Source organism: Pinus tabuliformis, chromosome 7 (assembly GCF_031772625.1).
Source record: "Pinus tabuliformis cultivar Carrire ecotype Pingquan chromosome 7, CPIR1, whole genome shotgun sequence".
In the NCBI taxonomy this organism is placed as follows: Eukaryota; Viridiplantae; Streptophyta; class Pinopsida; order Pinales; family Pinaceae; genus Pinus; species Pinus tabuliformis.
Genome location: NC_142293.1, coordinates 299,818,828 through 299,838,990, shown reverse-complemented (window position 1 = coordinate 299,838,990; position 20,163 = coordinate 299,818,828). Strand labels below are relative to the sequence as shown.

Sequence of the window (20,163 nt, the reverse complement as noted above, 5' to 3'; positions counted from 1 at the left end):
GGTTGTGATGAACTCGACTTAAAATGGTTCTTTAACAGTTTTGGAAAGACCATCTGTCATCTCAATCCTTTTCCTGTTACACATGTTGAAAAAATATGGTAAAATTGTTTTGTGATGAACTAGACTTCCTCAAAATCGATCTTAACATTTGTCTTTCCATAGTGCATGCACTCTTCATCTAGTTTATTACCATTTATGAATCACATAAATTTGGATGTTGTTTACACATTTTTCCATCAGCAAGAAAGAGAGTCAACTTTAAGGTCACGAGCTTTGAAAATTTGTTAATTGAACTCTGAAATTTGTTAATGGTTAGTTCTTTCTCTAGACCGGCTTTAGACTGAAAAAATAAGCACCTCTTAAAGAAAATTATTCCACCAGCTCCACTGAATTGAGGTTGTTCCTGATAATTACATATAGAGAGATAATGACATGGGATATATCTCGGGGGCCATAAATGGCAAGTTTATTGTATTGATTCCTAAGAAGAAGAATCTGTAGAATTTTGTTGATTTTAGGCCCATATCCCTTTGTAAATGGGTTTATAAAGTGATATATAAATTGATTTCCAGAAGAGTTAAATTGATTTTATCGAATTTTATTACTCAAGAACAATTTTAATTTATGGAAGGAAGGAAGATACAAGACACCATTGGAATAGCACAGGAGATGATCCATTCAATTAAATATAGAGATCATAAATCATGTCTACTTTGGATTTGGTTAAAGCCTATGACTTCATTGATTGATAATTTTTGTTATTAATGTTGATCAAAATGGGTATGAGTAGACATAACTCAAAATGGATCATGGGATGTATTAAATCTACACATTTTGTTGTGGTTATCAATGGTTTACCTTCTAAGTTCTTCTCAGCCTATAAGGGGTTGAGACAGGCATATGCATTGTCACCCTTACTATTCCTTCTGCTAATAGACACATTAAGCAGGAAATTGAAGGATTCATGGGACACAGGCCACATCAAAGGGGTCAGAGTTTCCAATTACCTATAGGTAACACATCTTATGTTCGTAGATGATATTTTATTTGGGGGATAGATTTCTATTGCTGAATGGTCCATCTTTCATAAAAGAATTAAGATATTTGGGGATACCTCTGAACTGTTAATCAATGAAACAAAGTCAAAATTAATACATAATGGAAAAGATGAATCAGTATTGGAGGAAATAAGGTAGCTTTTTGGGATATCTTCCAACCATATAGATGATGGTTTCAACTACTTGGGATTCATTTTAAAACTGTGTGGATTCAAAATTAAGAAATGGGAATGGTTAATTGGAAAGTTTAAATATAAATTAGATAGTTGGAAACATAAATGGATGTCATTGGGGGGGAGATTGATTATGCTTAATCCGAGCATACACAGCAATACACAGCATCCGAGCATACACAGCAATATAATCAGAGCATTGCTGGTGGTGATCCTGGCATCTATAACAGATCAGTACTTGGAGAAACTAATCCGAGCATACACAGCAATATAATCAGAGCATTGCTGGTGGTGATCCTGGCATCTATAACAGATCAGTACTTGGAGAAACATTTACATTTCATATCTTTGATGATAAGTGGACCTCTACCACTCGGGAAGGGACAGTTTACTGCCCCTGTTGTAGTAATATATGCACTGCACAATTTTACCATACAAGTATAGTAAAGGGGCAATTATACATTATCTGGGTTGTCTGTGCTTTTGGTGGTTTTTATTCAAAATTAATTCCAATTAAGTTTATCCTGCAACAATATGAACATTATGATTCTGATTGGTGATAATAACTTACATTACTGTTAGTGTGAATTCTCTCGAGAATTTTTCCTTTTGCTTTTGGCTAGAATATCTTAACCAGGAGTCTCAGTCACCTGCCCTCACATTCTGATCTCTCACTTATCTTCAGGGGCAGGATAACAACCCAAATGACCTTTCTTATTCTTTTGCTCTCTCGTTAACTAAAAGATAAAGTATTGTTTCACAAAATAAAACTTAATGCCTGCTGTTGAGTTTTTAATCTCTTCAATTGCATGCCTCTTTTATCATATCCTGCCAAACCAAATCAGTTACCATGAACCTTTTATGTCTTCAAAACATGCTTAAAAATTTATGTCTTCAAAACATGCTTAAAAATTTGGATTTGTTTTCTCTTCATGGGACGAGCTTGTTTTTTCTTGATGGGACGATCTAGTGGTTGACACAATGGGATATATTGTCCCCTTTATCCAGTTTCAAAATTTCAAATCCTCTTTTCAGTGGTTGGCACAATGGGATGTTATCCTCTCCACCCGGTTTCAAATCACACAGGGGTATCTTTAGCTCCTTGTGATAAGGCTCAAAGAGTAGGCTCCCCCACTGTCGTGGAGTCTCAAATCTTGCTAAATCAAAAATTCCTGGTATATTTGGCTATTGAATATACCCTTGCAATTATAATGGCAATCCCTAGATTTGATCTTAGGCCTCACCTAGAAATTGTACTCACTTTTGAAAAATCATCATTTCAATTAAATCTGTAAATTAAGTGATTATTAATTTGCAGAAACTGGCCACTCAATTGATAGGAAAACCAGTGTTACCGAAAATTGACAACAGATTGGTGCTGTTCATGTCTACCATTGAAACTGATCTCTGATTTAATGTGTATACCGTCATCTCAAACTGATGTTCCATTCAACAGTTTTCCTTAATGGAGCACACCCTCTTGAAATCTCCTCCAATGTGCTTCCAACAATTTGTTTTGAGAAACTGACTGATGCTTCTTCCTTTTGCGTTCCATTCAGTTATTTTAATTAGATGGGATTTCTATTCCCTCCATACAACGAGAAATATTAGTACCCAGGGAATAACCAAATGTCACATATAGTGAAAATTGAAATGATTCAAGAACAGGTGAGTTTTTCATCAACGTGAATCAGCCATTTACTGTGTGTCAGTTCAACTGAAATTCAGAACTTTAATCATGGTTCTGTTTGGATCTATGACAATTTTATATTCGACCATGTCCCAAGGGTTTTCAGGGTCTCTGGAAGAACCAATATGACATAAATGGTTAAACGAGCTGTGATAATCATGTCCATTGATGCACAACAATGGGAAGCCCGTTCACTTTGTATGCCTCTGAATGTTTCAAAGATCCCACTGTCCTCATTTCATATAGCATTGGGAAGCACAATTTCTTTGGTCATTCTGGAACCTTGCAAAAATTCTGTTACAGTGATTCAGACTTCCAATAGAATGTCAGAGTTGCCATAATACACTAGTTCTTATCACACCAATATGACACTGGTATCGTTAAGTTGTTTCCTGCAACATCATATGCAGAGATGCATAGACTTTCTAGTCAACCAAGAGATTAATGATGCCAATCATTTTACAGTGCTGGATTGTAGTTTATATTGCTGATGGTTGTGCCTACCGAGAGTTTCATAGCATGAGGGTACTGTCAAGGAAGCATTATCTTCCTCAATAATTACAAAATTACTTCCTTATCAACAATTCCAGAGTTTATTAGGTTTTGTAATATATTGTCTGCCTTGACAGCTTCAAATGCTATATTTTAGACATTTCTGTGCCTCTCAATCTCCACCTGAATTATGCTGTGCTATCAATCCACACTTCTTTTAAGGCCTGAAAATATGGATGGAAAAAGAGGTTTGATATAGATTTGACGACAATGCTGACAGAATAGACTAGAAACAGTGCAGTACTCCTAGAAACTTGCTTGGAGAATCACAGGTCATCAGCAGCCAAAGTTCAGGACCAAGTGGGAATTGTGTATAATTAATGAAAACAAGAAAAACTCAGAATTTGAAATAATTAAGAGTTCATGAATTTTTCCCTTAATAATATTAACAGAACTGTTTCAATGGTCGCAAAAATGCAGAGCTTTTGATATTACAAAGACCAAGTTGGTTTGCCTGCAAAGGAACCACAAGCATAGCTAAACATACAAATAGAAGGAAACCAGTTTCAATGCCCTAACTAGCCAACAAATTTCACCAACCACTAAGAAGTTCAAGTTATTCAAAACTGTCCCAAGAGATTCACACATAATTATGTTCCCTGTCAACCTTTTAAATGCTCAATAAATCAAAGCTGGAGGGCCAAATCAGGCTGTGAATCAACCAGCATTCCAGAAGACTGCCTAACTGGAGACCTTGGAGACTGTTTTTCTACATTCAAATCTGGTGGAATCGAATTTGAAAATTCAGATGTCTGTTGAGAAGGCTGTTTTGAAGGTAAAGACTTCCATAGTTGTTTTTGAGATTGGGATGTATCAGCTCCCATTGGTATCTGCCTGCAATTAAAAGGACTCTGTGTGGTTGAATTCGGCAATTCTAACATCGAGTTTACACCTCCCTGAGAAGTGGCATGAGATGACAGATTCTGAGGATGCATCCAGCTCAGCTGTGAACGCATATACAGAGGCATGTCCATGGGTGCCTGCTGTTGAATAAATTGAGGAACACTACTAGAAATGCCTGATAGTTTTGTATCACCATATGGTTCCCTGGCCACACAATTGGAATTACCATCCAACCTTCTATCAAAACCAGTGCTGCCAGAAGTTGTCGTCTGGACACTTGAAACAGGTTGCACATGTTCAGCTGGTTTGGCAGATGCCCATTGCATAAGTCGGTTACTTCTGGAGACAATCTCAAGCAATTTTGACTGGGATACATTTGAGGTAAATTTTGCACCTGCTAGATTGACTTCACTGGATTTAGCAATTGATGAAGCTGATTTCAACTCACTCTGTTTGACTCCTTGCAAAGGCGTTTGAAAATTTATATTGTTGGCTGACTGTGAACTCATAGATAGAGGAACATGTAACCCAGTAGATTGAGACAGAGATACTAGTCCTGTAGATTGAGCAACTGTTGCAACTGTAGATTGAGCCAAGGTCTGTTGATCCTTGATCTCCTCACGCAATAACAAAGCACTAGGAGGAGCTTCAGCTGTAACAAAAAAGAAAAAAACACGTTGTTATGCAATCGCATACCCACCATGGCCTTATATAACGAAACGAGCCAATTATATATATATACTCTTTGTCAGCTCAAAATTTATAACCATATTGTGTATGTAATTGTGGTTATCCATATATCAGTTTAAGTTGAAGTAACCATTTTTCCTTTTTCTGTTACTAGTCTCATAATTCAAGAATGCTTGCACAGCCTTGTGAATGATCCGCATTAAGTAGCCAGAACTTATTATTATTAAAAAATGTTAATGGAAACCTCTAATTTATTGCAGTGTAATAGAAAAGAGCATACAGTTTGTATATAGAAATTTATAAGCATACTGATGCACTTTTACTGTTCAGCTTTTACTGTGTATCTAATTGTGGTTATCCATATATCAGTTTAACTTGAAGTTTGTTTTATCATATGCAATTACAAGAATATAAGAAGTTAACAATGAATATGGGAGTGAATCCAATTAACATAAAGGCTATCAATATTCTCCTTCAAAACACATAAACAAAAATGCAGTCCTTGAGGAAAAAGTTGAAAATCCTAGGAATTGAACATGTACAAACAACAAAACTTTTACAAGTAGAAAAAGAAAAGGCGCAACTGCTATAAGAGTTTATATGAAGAAACAATGAAATTGAATATCTGCAAGAGAAGAATTAGCATTTAGAACTATCTCAGAAGGCTCATGTCTGTGTTGCTTCCACTTCAAATGCCATATATACTTAGGATCTTGTAGAACAAATGTCCAAAGCATTATCAGATCTTAGATTATTTGAAATAGAATTGAGGAAACATGGGCACTCTAGTAGAGGCAAAAGTACAATTTAATATCAAAGAAAGGCATCTCAATTCATAAAATGAAAGAAACAAAACTAATTAATAATGAGTTGGAAAACAAAGTCATATACAGTCATCAAAATACAGTCATATACAGTCATCAAAAGTCATATACAGTCATCAAAATACAGTCATATACAGTCATATACAGTCATATAAAGTCATATACAGTCATCAAAATACAGTCATATACAGTCATATATCTCAAAGTCATATACAGTCATCAAAATAATTAATAATGAGTTGGAAAACAAAGTCCTAACAACAAAATAAATGATAAAATATTTAAATGATAAAACTCCATATGAGCTTAGGGCACTAGATGAAGTTGACAAAACATATTTCATCGTAGAAGTAAAAAAGGTTATCAAGAAAAACTTCTTTTATAAAAGTCACAAGCCACCGATAATATCTGCAAGAGAAGATTTAGCATTTAGAACTATCTCAGAAGGCTCATGTCTGTGTTGCTTCCACTTCAAATGCCATATATACTTAGGATCTTGTAGAACAAATGTCCAAAGCATTATCAGATCTTAGATTATTTGAAATAGAATTGAGGAAACATGGGCACTCTAGTAGAGGCAAAAGTACAATTTAATATCAAAGAAAGGCATCTCAATTCATAAAATGAAAGAAACAAAACTAATTAATAATGAGTTGGAAAACAAAGTCATATACAGTCATCAAAATACAGTCATATACAGTCATCAAAAGTCATATACAGTCATCAAAATACAGTCATATACAGTCATATACAGTCATATAAAGTCATATACAGTCATCAAAATACAGTCATATACAGTCATATATCTCAAAGTCATATACAGTCATCAAAATAATTAATAATGAGTTGGAAAACAAAGTCCTAACAACAAAATAAATGATAAAATATTTAAATGATAAAACTCCATATGAGCTTAGGGCACTAGATGAAGTTGACAAAACATATTTCATCGTAGAAGTAAAAAAGGTTATCAAGAAAAACTTCTTTACATCTGTAATTGCATATGATTTTCCCTTCAATATAGCTGTTTGTTTTATGATATTTCTGGAGTTCCTGTATTAAACTGTTTACTGAGATTGTAGCTTGTTTCCAGGGATTTTGATCATGTTGATTTCACGCTGCACTCCATTTTTTATGCCTACGGGTGGTTCTTCGTATTGGAGGAACCATGAATAGACTTTGAAGCTCTCAATCAGCAAAGCTTCAAATATTTCCTGTCAAATCAAGGGTACAGTTCCTCATGTCAAAGGATTAGTGCCACTGCAAAATTCTGCAAATCCTTTGATATCATCAGCGAGACTGCCTGCAAGATGAATAGTAGAGATGAAAAGTCACATCCTTGTCCTATATAAATATTTGTAAAGCTTATTTTCTGTTGGAAAGTCCAGTATCCTCAACTAAACTAACCATTTTAAATCATCTATAGTTTAGATGATCTCTTTTTATCTGTCATGATTTGTTGTTTATGGTTAATTCAATAACCAATATCTTTTTCCTCCTCCATTGCGGATGCAAGTATCATTAAGGGCTAATAGTAGTATTGTCAAAGAACTGAGCTATTACTGTCAAAGAACTGAATTCTAAATTTACAATGGCAGGTATGGGAAGTGAAGCTTTGGAAAATCTCTGCCTCCTTGTTTTCCTCACAAATAGATCCTTCCAATTTGCCTGAGAAATCCCTTATGGCAGTTTCAAGGGTAACATTCTTATCTGGTATGCCGGTTCCAGAATCTGCACAAGGGGCTACTGATCATTCACATAAGTTTATGTGAAACCAAAATTTTATCTATTAAGTAGATGCTTATCCTCACTTTCAAGTTGACAATCCAGAATTTCATCCATAGAGTACAAGTTTAGCCTTACCTTAAAGTTTTCAATCCAGAATTTCATCTAGAGTATAAGTTTAGCCTTATCTTAAAGTTTTGAATTTCACAATAAATGGTAGATCAATTAATATTTCCATACCAGTATTTTGCAGAATAGAACCTTGTACCCTTCTAGATGTGTGGTCCACCTTGATTTCTTTTGTAGAAGAAATCTCCAATTGTTCATTCAGGCTTCTTTTCCTTCCACGACACCGTCCAACCTTTAGAAACTGTGGTCCACATTTTCTTGATTTCAACGCAGGAACACTTTGCCCCCCTTTTTTTGTTGGGCTCAAGAAACTATGTCGCCTCTTGGTAGTGACCTTGGATGGAGTTAGAACATCAAATTTCTTATTATTGTACTCTTCGCTGACATTTTTTACCAATTCATTTAGTGCATATGCCTGCTCCAAAGATTTGGGTGTTATTTGTAATAAACCCCTCAATATCTTATGAGTTGATGACATCACAAGTTCAATTTCCTCATCGATTGTTAGGGCGCTATCTTGCCTTACCATGGTTGGATCAGTGGAAGGAGAAGCCGGAAGGCTCATTTCAATTTCTGGGCTCATTGCAAACGATTCATTTAAATCAAGTAAATATCCAGGTCTTTCTGTAATAGACCTATAGACATTAGGCAATTCATTGCCACTTGAAACCTTGCTAGTCACTACCATCTCAACTTTTAGAATATGCTTGCAAATATTGCCATTTAGGGCCCATTTGCAATTACAAAAGTGCAGGTTCTGCCCTTTATAGATGACATGATACCATGTATCACGAGTTGCCGTAGTTTGGCTACGAACCAAATACTCACTTTCCCTGTTTCCATCAGCCATACAATCTTCATCTGGGATATTCTTTGCTTTGCACTTACTTAAATTTATTTGTTGCTCAATTTTTGAAGCTCGGACAAAACCAACATTTTTTAGACGTTGCATGTGAATGTAATACAACTCAACCTTTTTTAATAAAAGGTGCAACAGCCAATCCACCCTTCTATGGGACGCATTATTCTTCTCACAGAGGTACCTTTGCTTTAGATACCGGTGATAAGATTCGATAGCATTATTAGTATCCTGGTTGGAATGTGGGAAGTCCCTATATGCTTTTGCCCACATATCTGAAAAAAAAACATATATTAGATGCGAAAAAACAATAGGAAATTGTGAATTACAAAATAAATTGATAAAATGCAACCTTAGGAAACTTACATAGCTTGTTGTTGTTTAACCAGTTGGTTGCAAAATAATCCAAAAACACTGTTTCTTCTTTGAATTCATCAAAGAAACTTTGAATTTCATGTTGCACAGATGCATCATCTTCACACGAATGCATGATTAATCCCAGAGCACGGAAGATACGGACTTTATTTTCCTTTCCCCTGACTTTCGTTCCAACATTTTTCAACCAGGCTCTACGGACATGCCATACACACAACAATAGTGTACAGTTTGTGCAAGACCTGAAATAATATAACATTATAAGAGAATATCCTTGAACATTATTACTTTTTAACTATTCTAAAAAGAAAAAACTGGTTCACCTTAATGCCTCGATTTCCGCTGCTGCATCATCTGTGATGACAGCTCGGACATGCCAATCTGGGTTTTCCTTTTTCCCATTTGCAAATAATTGCGACATCCATTTACAAATATCAGGAGTACCATTCCGTGATGATATTACCCATGCCACTGGAATCCCATTGTGATGATCATCAAAAGCCATTATGGTGTATAGTTGATACTGCATTACAATAAGAAAACAAGATTATAAGCATATAAGAGGACGACATTGAAATAAAGTAGAATAAATGAAGTTTTGGTAAATATGTTTACCCCATATTTGTTAGTGCTAAAAGTGGAGTCCATTGATAACATGTTGTTGTGTGAGTATCTCACCATCATTGAAAGCATCCACTTAGTTTGTATGCCTATAATGAAAGGAATGTTTTTAACAACATCTTGTTGTTGGTAGAAGAAAAAGCTCTCTGGGCACTCACTAACCCAACAATCCACACTCATTGGATCATTTTCATGCTTCACATACTCTAGCCTCTTGATATTATTGTACATGTTTGACACATCCTTTCTTGTCATGAAAGAATCTCGAGGTGCCCCTGTGAAAAGCTCACCAGATCCATACCTTAAATCAAAGATAAATTTTTCCCAGATCATCGTAGCATTAAAACCATCACGAACCAAATCTTCAACAATAGTTCGTATATGCTGTGTTAAATGCGGCGCAAAATTGAATTTCTTGGGCATGTCATTTGCCTCATTTCCATGACAAACCACATTTTTGTCATCAATATGTCTGCATGCTGTATATATTAGAACGGCATCATTTGGTCTAATAGCAAGTCGTCGCATAATAAAGTGACACTGACAACCAACTTTGATGCTGTGACGTGGAAGACGTTTCTTAGTTGTGGATCCAGGTTCAGCCACATTGCTGGATTGTACACGATTTGGACCATAGGCACACCTATATCTGCGATCAGCAATTCACCAAAAATTAAATAAAATATTTATGCATGTTTGACATAGTGAACTTAAAATCAAAATTTAATATAGATAGAGAGAGAGAAAGAGAGAGACTCACACAACATATTCTAGATATGTTGAATAATTTGTCCTCTTGATATCCTTCACATCTTTAATTTTTCGAATTTTAGCAACAAATTGAGTAGGTGCGGGTTCCCTCATTTGCTCTCCCCTTATAAAATCCTCAAGTCGACAATATGGAATAATTGCGACTTGGTCTCCTGCTACTTCTGTCCATGTCAAATCTTCCGCTGAAAACTCTATCATCCCTTCTGGGTCCTCAACCTCCAACTCATTGATCAATTCCCACTTCGTCATTCTTCAAATCCCTATACAAATGAGGGAACACATATGAGCAACAGTTCATACTATGAAATTTTTTGTAGTGTGTAGAATTTACACTGAGAGTTCCCACCAGATATAAACACATTTACAGCATAATTCCCTATCTCCCCTTCAATATTTCCTACCCATGCACAAAACAGTATTATAGACTTTCAAATGCTTCATCTTGGTATAATCAATACATTGCTGAAAGAAACATAATAACATGCAAAATCTGTTGCAAAGAAAAAAATGTTATACAACTTTAATCAGTTTGTTCCACTTTGTTATGCTCAGATGAATTCCGGTGATGTGTTCAGTGCATGAAAACAGTTTGATCTTTAATTCAAAGACTACTGAAGAAGGCTCTTCCAGTAGTTCTGGTCTGTATGCCAAACCCACACAAACCCAAAATGCGAGTGATAAAGGCTAGAAAAATGAAAAAGGAAGGGTTTTATTTTATTATGAAAGTAAGATGCTTTGATTTTGTAAGATTCGAGTGCACCTTGACTACCTACAGAAATCTAGTTTTACTATATTGTAGATGCTGGCAAAAGAGTTCAGTGACTCAAAGATCTGGAAACCATTTTTTATGCAATTTTCTTATCCACTGTGCTACGGTATTTTATCATGCAGCATACACATCTATAAAAATCTGATCTTTCTTTTCGAATGTAGATGCAAACAGACCAGCACCTGGTTGGGCTAAACTGCATAGAATTGCACTAGGTGCTGCAAGGGGTCTAGCGTACCTTCACACTTGCCTGGAAACGCCTATCATACATGGCAATCTCAAGTCCAAGAACATACTCATAGATGATAATTATGAGGCCCATCTTTCTGACTTTGGTCTTCACTTACTTATGAATCCGGGTACAAAACTGGCAATGCCAGAAGCTTCTGCTTCTCAAGGTTATAAAGCACCTGAACTGCTCAAGATGAACAAGGCAAACACAAAAACAGATATTTATAGTTTTGGTATTATATTACTTGAAATTCTCACTGGCAGAAGACCAATTGAAAGGGACTCATCCAATCAAATTATTGATCTACCAACAGTTGTGAAGAATGCAGTGCTTGAAGAAAGGATTTCAGATCTCTTTGACCTTTCCATTCTGGGAGGAGGAATGAGAAGCCCGATGGAATAAGGGCTCCTGCATTAGCTGCCAACATGTCAATGAGCACCCAAACATTCTTGTGCAAGACATGAGGAACAAGTATGGTTTTTTGTTATTTTGATTGATATTTCAAATCTGGTCTTGATTGAATTTGGTACACTCTGTTGATTTGATATATGTTAATCAATGGCCTTTTGGGTTGTTTGGTGACTGATGGCAGGATGAGAAATGTATTTGGAGGTGAGAATGGGACACCCAACTTTCCTGTTCTGTTTGCACCGGTCAATGTGCTGGAAGACTTGCAGCTTCAATATGCTGCAGCTTCTAATGGAGCTTCGGGCCAGCTCCAGCTTTTTAGTCCATGTGAGTTGGGATTCAGTGAATGGGTTCTTGAATTCTTGGGCTTAATGCAGAACCCTTGTTTTTGAATTGAAGTTGGTGATGTTGGTGGAATGAATGGCTAATATTATTACTTTCAGTGTTGTGGCCTATTAGTTAGAACCATTACTAACAATTGTACACATTACAATTATGCATTTCTACAATGTCTGCAAATCAACCAATCCCTGAGTAAAAATGGATTTCTTCTCTCACAAACAAAAATTGCATACACCAATGTGATATATGACTTAGCAGTGACATCTTAATGAAAAAGGGTTTGATTGGGATCCTAAAATATTAAGATGGTATGGACCGGTGGGAGGGGCCAAGACCTAGCAGGCCAAGAAATTCAATCCTAGCTTAGTATTTAATCAAAATTCAGATATCATATATAAACATATGTAACTCCAAATATCAATTCCCTTAGGCAGGCTCCTTTGAGGGCACCCAATGGCGTTCACTGCATAAGCATCTAAGTTACTGTCTTCTCCTTGTCCTCTGTCAGATGACTAATTCATCCTCTTTAATTTCTTACTTTGCCACAACGGTCCTACTCTAATGCTTTGATTGAGCATGTGCCATGCATATTAGGGTAATGCACCGTGGAACTCCCACGATCCATATTCATTTTATGATCACTAACAGATTGCTGCTTGTCTGCAGTTTCTCATTTATTAAGAGACAAAGAATTGCATACATGGAAATGACTAATATTAAGATGGTATGAACTGGTGGGAGGGGCCAAGACCTAGCAGGCCAAGAAATTCTATCCTAGCTTAGTATTTAATCAAAATTCAGATATCATATATAAACATATGTAACTCCAAATATCAATTCGCTTAGGCAGGCTCCTTTGAGGGCACCCAATGGCGTTCACTGCATAAGCATCTAAGTTACTGTCTTCTCCTTGTCCTCTGTCAGATGACTAATTCATCTTCTTTAATTTCTTACTTTGCCACAGCGGTCATACTCTAATGCTTTGATTGAGCATGTGCCATGCATATTAGGGTAATGCACCGTGGAACTCCCACGATCCATATTCATTTTATGATCACTAACAGATTTCTGCTTGTCTGCAGTTTCTCATTTATTAAGAGACAAAGAATTGCATACATGGAAATGACTAAGCTAAAGCTGATTTGGAATTTGGCAAGAGAAATGGAGAAAAGGATCCATTCCCATGGAGAAAACAGTGGAAATGTTACTTGTCAGTAGTTTGGTTGGTCAAGATGAATTGGTACTAACAGTCAATGAACTGAATGTGGCTGATTGCAAACAGTTGGTCAAGACCAACTGGTACTAACAGTCAATGAACTAAATGTGGCTGATTGCAAACAAAATATAGAGAGAGGATGTTGTTTTCAAACTGACCATTCTAACTGAGAATATAATGGAGGAGAACCCCGTTGATGATGTCTGGAGTGTTAGACGAAAAAGAGGGAAGTACCATGGCTTATTATTCTATTTCTGAAAATATAACCAAGGTGAACATCTATTTTAATTGGTCAGATTTTATTAGTTTCCCCATCCACTTTCATGATTATCTTGAGAAGAATTTGGTAAGTTGGATAAGCAGGGGAGAGAAGTTTAACATTGAAGGTTATGATGGTAAGGCTGGATTTTTCACAATAGTAAAATAGGATTTTCCAGAGTGGACAGCGAACACGATTGGATTTTTTACAATTGCAAAATTGGACTTTTCAATAGTGGACAGAGCGCATACAGGGAACTGTGAAATCAACAATGGTGATTAGGAGTGAGCAGTTGCTAGTTGAGAGGGTTAAGGCAACGAAGATGATGTGGCAGCGTCTTGTTTGTGATATAGTACCATGAGGTGATTGGGTATGTGGGTTGTTGTGTGAATTGGTTTGATTAAGAACGAATACAAAAATGGTGATTGGCAGTGAGCAGTTGCTAGTTGAGAGGGTCAAGGCCATGAAGATGATGTGGCATGAGGTGATTGGGTAAAGGTTAAGGAGCAGAGAGGGGGATATGCCCAATAATTCTACACATGGAGCGTGAGAATTTTTTTTTGAGCGAGGGGAGCTGGTTCAGTTTATTTACAGTTCAGAGATTTTTCATAATTTGGATTTTTCAGTGGACCAAACATCAAGATAAAGTAAAGGCTTTAAGATAGAAATTTTCATCACTTAAATAATGATTATGATTTCAATAACATGTTACTAATTGAAATTGAAACTGAGTAGTGATAGCAATCATTCCTCCAACCACCTAAGATAAATCCAATTGACAACTCCCACCTCCACCCTTATATACATGTTCTCCTTATTATCTCTCCCCACCCAACCCAGAAAGTGGGAGTGGGGAGATATAATAGGGAAAACATACTATGGAGATAAAGGAGGGAGAAAATTATAAGGAAAATTTGGAAGTGAAGATGAAGGTGGAGAGAGATAGTAAGAAAAAACATATTTCATATATATGAGGATAGGGAACAGGGAGAAAGTTGTAAGTACCCTTTATCCATCACTGAGAATGATACAAGGCTTGGACGCACTGGATAGAACAGGATCTATAACATTAGAGCCATTTGATAGCCTCAACTACAACCTAACCTAAAGGAAATTTCTCAGTCTGGAGAGAGAAACTTATTCTCAGTAGGAAATAGTTTATTGTCCTGAAATTATAAATAAAAACTTGGTGAATTAAAAGTAATTACTGAAGCGTGTTTTGAAGGCTGTATTGTTTTGTTTATTTCAGATAAGAGAAGTATTTTACAAGGCAATCAGCTGTCTGCACTATTTCTTGTTGTTTCCCTCTTATAATCCTACTTTGTTTTGTTTCCGCTGTAGAATATCACTAGATTTGTAGGTTTGTATATTTGTCCAACTGGTTGAAATGTGGATTTGGTGAGGAGCTCAAGGCTCTCTGTATGAATCAGATTGGAGCAGAACGTGGGCTCTACACCAATAAATGTAAATCCTAAAAAATGATTGGGAAAAAGAAAGAGTGCCACACTATCAGTTTTTCTGGAGTAAAATCAGCCTATTGGGGAAATATATGCATCCCTAATTGTAGACAGCTTTTGACATTGTGAAAGAGTAATAATTGTTTGCAAATCTTACAAAGTTCCAGCGACTCTTGTGCTGATGTGAGTCTCGTCTTCAGGAAAAAGTCGTGCTAAGCCGAAATCTACAATCTTAGGATTCAGTTTTTCGTCCAACAAAATATTGCTGGCTTTAATATCCCGATGGATAATCCGCAGTTGAGAATCCTCGTGCAGATAGAGACTCGAGAGACGGCGCAGGTATATACCAGGAGTTTGCAGCGCTTCAGTCCGGCGGGTTGCGGGTTGCAGAGCAGAGGGTTTGCGGGTTGCAGAGCACGGTGGTTGTGGTTGCAGAGTTCCGGTGGCGCGAAATGAGTTACGGGAATTATATTTTTGAGTTTTGGGTCGTGTGGTGGGTCCCGGGTATGTCGCCGGAGAATACAATGTCACCGGCCGGAGTCATGTATCCATCTTATGCCATCCGCTGCCCATACATAGCTGGCAAGGGCATTAATGGCACAATATATGGCTGGTTAGCCCTTGCCGTGCCAGGGGGAGTTAATATTATTAAAATATAAATTCATTACCTCAAATGTAAAATGTGTAGCTCATCATATCAGCCATGGTAACAGACAAATCCTCGTGGATAATGTTGCCGATCCATTTAAAAAATTGCGATAAACTATATGCAAACTATATATATAATGTGACTAGAAAATAAAAATTATGGAGAAAGAACCGTGCTCCCAATTATTAGAGTTATTAATCTATCATTAGCAATTAGCGAAGTCATCATGGTAGAGGTAATTGTAAAATCAATTGATTGAATGCTAGTAGTTATATGAAGGGTTTAAAATAATTAATTATAAAGGAAAAAATAGATTTGAAAAGGTAAGTTTTTATAGTTTGAATTTAGGTTGTCAATTTGTAGAATGAACCATATAGAGTGTGGAAATGTCCCAAGTTTCTAAGAAACCGCCTGCGTAGTAACAAATCAAGCTATTGAATACTACTTATTATAAAATTCTATAACATAAAATGTATTATTATAAAACTGTTGTATTCTAATTAAGGAGGAAAAAAAATATTAATTTGGTATTAAGGCAAACAATAATAAAAAAAATTGGACGTAATGAAGAGGGATTATTATATGAGAATAGTATTAGGTTGACGGTGATGGACCCACTAACATGTCAGGGGATCTTTCCGGTAAGAAGTCCCCATTAGACCTCAAACCATTTGGTGTAGGAGTCCCAACAGTGGGTCGTACGATAATGCCTTGACCGCAGTTCCGCACAGAGGCAAGTAATATGTCCATGTTGGTAGCAAGGGTGTGACATGCGGTAAGTTAAGGATGGTGCATGAACGGTCCTAACACATGGAAAGTGAGGTGAGTGCGCCCCTTGGAAACCTTTGATAGCATAGAGTTAAGAAGGGAACACAAGAGCAAAGATTCATCACAACATGGAAGGCAAGTTAGCTAGCAATCCAAAGTGATGGTTAAACCAACAACACAGTTCACAAAGATCCATACATACATATACAGAAATAGCTACACATGCATGCATAAGCAAACAAATACATATATCATTTAGAGTACTCAAGATAGTTGAAATACAATACAACATATGCATGAAACATGTTGGCTCTGTTATATTAAGAAGTGTAAGTTCTGGTCATACAATACATCCATGTCCAACCACTAGTTTTGACAACGGAACGTTACAACCACAACCGCGTGCTCCTCCAAAGAGATATACTAGTTCTGCATAGTGGAGAAGCCAAGGCTCGTTACAATACTTTCCAAGCTTTCTCTAAGAAATTCCTATTGGAAGCTTGGCTGACAAAAAGCCTCAACAATGAATTATGAGGGACTATTTATAGGAAAGGGCAGGGAAAATTTTAAGAACCACCCTAAATTTATATGTATAATAAATGGGAAAATCCCCATGATACATAGGAAAAATCGGAGGCAATTTTATCAATAATATAATATGAATATATATATATATATATATATATATATATATATATATATATATATATATATATATATATATATATATTTTGGCGAATCTCTCACTAGATTATATTATCCTGTAAATTCATGGCGAATCTTTTACTGAATTATAAAATCTTGTAAGATCTTGGAAAATCTTTCACTGAATAATAAAACATTGTGAAGTCTTGGTGAATGTTTTGTTAATGTATGAAACCATAAATGATAATAGGAAAACATATTCATTACACTGTAATATAACAACATACATGTTTGGAAAGAAGAAAGATAATTTTTTCTTCCTACAAACAATGTTGCAAGTTTTAGTGGCTGTGTTTGTCAAGGTTCTCACTATAAATTCTTTCATATCCTTCTATTAGTTTTGATAATATTCCACAACAAATTTTTTGTAGGTGTTGATCTTGACCACTAGTTCTGTCAAGGTAGGAGAGAGTAATCTTTTCTCTACCACTTTTGTCAAGTTATCAAATTTCTTTCTTATTCTATAGACTCCAACTGCGAGATAAAAAAAGCACATCAAGTTTGTTTACCCCAACACGCTAACAAGTAGCAAGCCCCAACTATATAATATAAGAAAGTAGTAGGTATCCCAAAGGCCTGAAGGAGGTCTAATGGAAAGAAATGACAGTTGTCAGAAACCTTCCAATCAATATATAAATATATAAATGTAGAATTATTATTATTTTAATTGGAAATATTCAATTAAATAATAAAATTTAATTACCTCTCTCCCAATCTAAATTGCTTATTAGCATAATTCACTACCTTCATGGTGGGAAATCTACGGAAAGATTGATAAGCTTTCAATGTTTTGAATTTTTTTTGTTAAATCAGCAAAAACAATATTAATGGAGATATTGGTGTTTTTTACTAAATTTTGTGAAGTGACTAAATGTAGCTTTAATGATTCACCTTAAGATTTTTTTTACAATATAATTTCATAAGTTTATTTAATATCTTCATTATCATAAAAAATAACCTATATCCATCTTAACTCCACATGTACCACTCTTAGAGGGATGAAATCTATTTATCCCTAAGATGGATCTAATCTGATAGAATTTCCCCTTTAAATAGTCTATGCTCGCATGAATACCATGGTATTACCATGGGTTAATACTATGGGTTATCATAAACCTGGAACTTAAAAACTACTATTAGTAATTTATAAAAATTACTAAAATTAATAAATGACTTTTATTTTATTAACCAAAGTTAAAATGTTTAAGTGACATTAAATTCAAAGATCCATTTTTACTCTTAATCTACCAAGCCCCGAGAGGGATCAAATATTTTTTCACTCTATGCTAGTTTGCATATCACGATATTTGATCCCATGGATCTATGTTGGTTCAATTCCCCCTTTAAATAGGCTACATTCCACATGAATACCATGGGTCAATACCATGTGCCATCTTTACTTTTATTAATACTAATATTAGGGTTAATAATGTTTTTTTGCATGGTATTAATAATAATTTGGTCCCTCTCGGGGCTTAGTAGATCCAGAGTAAAGAAAGATCTATGCTGGTTTAATTCCCCCCTTTAAATAGGCGACATTCCACGTGAATACCATGGGTCAATACCATGTGCCATCTTTATTTTTATTAATACTAATATTAGAGCTAATAATGTTTTTTTGCATGGTATTAATAATAATTTGGCCCATGGTATTTGGCCCATAGTATTTGGCCCATAGGCTTCAACTAAATATAACACATTTCTTTAGTGTAATAAATGTGACTTATGGAGTAAATATAAAAAAATGTTTTATTTGTTTACCACATCTCTTGTTTATTTATATTTTTATTTATTTACCATACCTTTGGAGTAAGTATAAAAAAAGGTTTTATTTATTTACCATACCTCCATTTTATTTATACTTTTATTTATTGGGACCAAATACAACCTCCCAAACCACCTCCCAAACCAACAAATGGGTGATTGCAAATGAATTTAACATTGCAAAGCAGAAAATTGGGCGATTGTAATGGAGTATAACCTCCCAAACGAAGCGAATCGGGTCAAATGAGTCTTTTCATAGTTTATCCGCCTTTTTTTGGGCTAAAATGAAAAAAGTAATTATTTTTTAAATAAAAGTTGGGCTAAATATATGAAATGGGTGTTTTATAAAAATTTTGCCCCTCTAAAATGAAAAGCCCCTTAAATTTCGCCCTTGGGTTAAAATTCACCCCTAAAATTTACCAGGGCAAACAGTGGGGTGATCCTTGACATTCCCCTTTGTGACCATTCATCTATCCTCACGACTCTTCAACTACTCTATGACTGTTACATTCAACCATCGACACTTGAACTTCCACTTGACAAGATGATACATTACAATGCACATGTACCCATGTGAGACAAAATGGTTTGACCAAGACATGCAAGACATCATTGACACTCGGACCATTGTGATGAGACCAACTCTTTGACTTCCTTGTGCTGGTTGAAGGTGGTGAGCTCATGCCAAGCTTGGTCGTCCGTGATGGTGTCCCTGCGCTCAATGGTGACATCTTGTTGAAAGCAAACTCTTGCCTCCGTTGCATCTCGGTACACTAATATGGCTCCTCTGTCCGACTCGTCTGATAACATGTGCATGGTTGTCTTGAGTGTCTGTGCTCATCTCCAAGTATGTGCTGGTGACCATGTGAATCAACTTGTTGAAGTACATGTTCAGCTCCAATCAGACTTGCTTCTTGTATTTGCCTCGCTGAGTGTGCCAAATGGATGGGATCACATGCGTGTGCAAAATGACATGCATGTTGCTGAATTCCCTTGCATGAGATTAACAACACTGCTCACCTTCTTTGCTTCGTGCCAGCTACTGGGATGGATCTATAACTTGTATGGGTGTAGTTTCATTCATCTGTGCATGTTGCACCCCCTGATGTACCTGCTCCTATTGCAACTCATTCTCTCACATGCTCATCTCCTGTTCTTAATTGAGTTGCTGCTTCAACACATGCAACTCCTTCTCTGTTCGTTTCTCTTCCCTCGCATGATCGTCTTGTCATGCCATCACCTCATAGCCTTGATCTCCAAGGTTTTTTCCATCATGAGTAGATC

The 20,163-nt window shown here is 36.0% G+C and overlaps 2 protein-coding genes and 1 pseudogene across 2 annotated transcripts; 1 reads left to right on the top strand and 2 right to left on the bottom strand.

The window, feature by feature from the left end:
• Positions 1-3,831: 3,831 nt before the first annotated feature.
• Positions 3,832-15,322, bottom strand: LOC149247048 (uncharacterized). The gene is made up of 2 exons (XM_089455816.1): positions 15,151-15,322; positions 3,832-4,968 (listed from the first exon to the last, which is right to left on the bottom strand). The coding sequence occupies exon 2, from the start codon at positions 4,823-4,825 to the stop codon at positions 4,100-4,102; it is 726 nt and encodes a 241-aa protein (XP_089311942.1). The 5' UTR covers positions 4,826-4,968; positions 15,151-15,322; the 3' UTR covers positions 3,832-4,099.
• On the bottom strand, positions 6,898-9,962 carry LOC149247050 (uncharacterized). Its single transcript, XM_089443227.1, has 6 exons — positions 9,702-9,962; positions 9,242-9,441; positions 8,910-9,112; positions 8,743-8,818; positions 8,211-8,517; positions 6,898-7,044 (listed from the first exon to the last, which is right to left on the bottom strand). The coding sequence occupies exons 1-6, from the start codon at positions 9,960-9,962 to the stop codon at positions 6,898-6,900; spliced, it is 1,194 nt and encodes a 397-aa protein (XP_089299353.1).
• Positions 10,876-11,713, top strand: LOC149247049 (putative kinase-like protein TMKL1 pseudogene; annotated as a pseudogene).
• Positions 15,323-20,163: the final 4,841 nt, after the last annotated feature.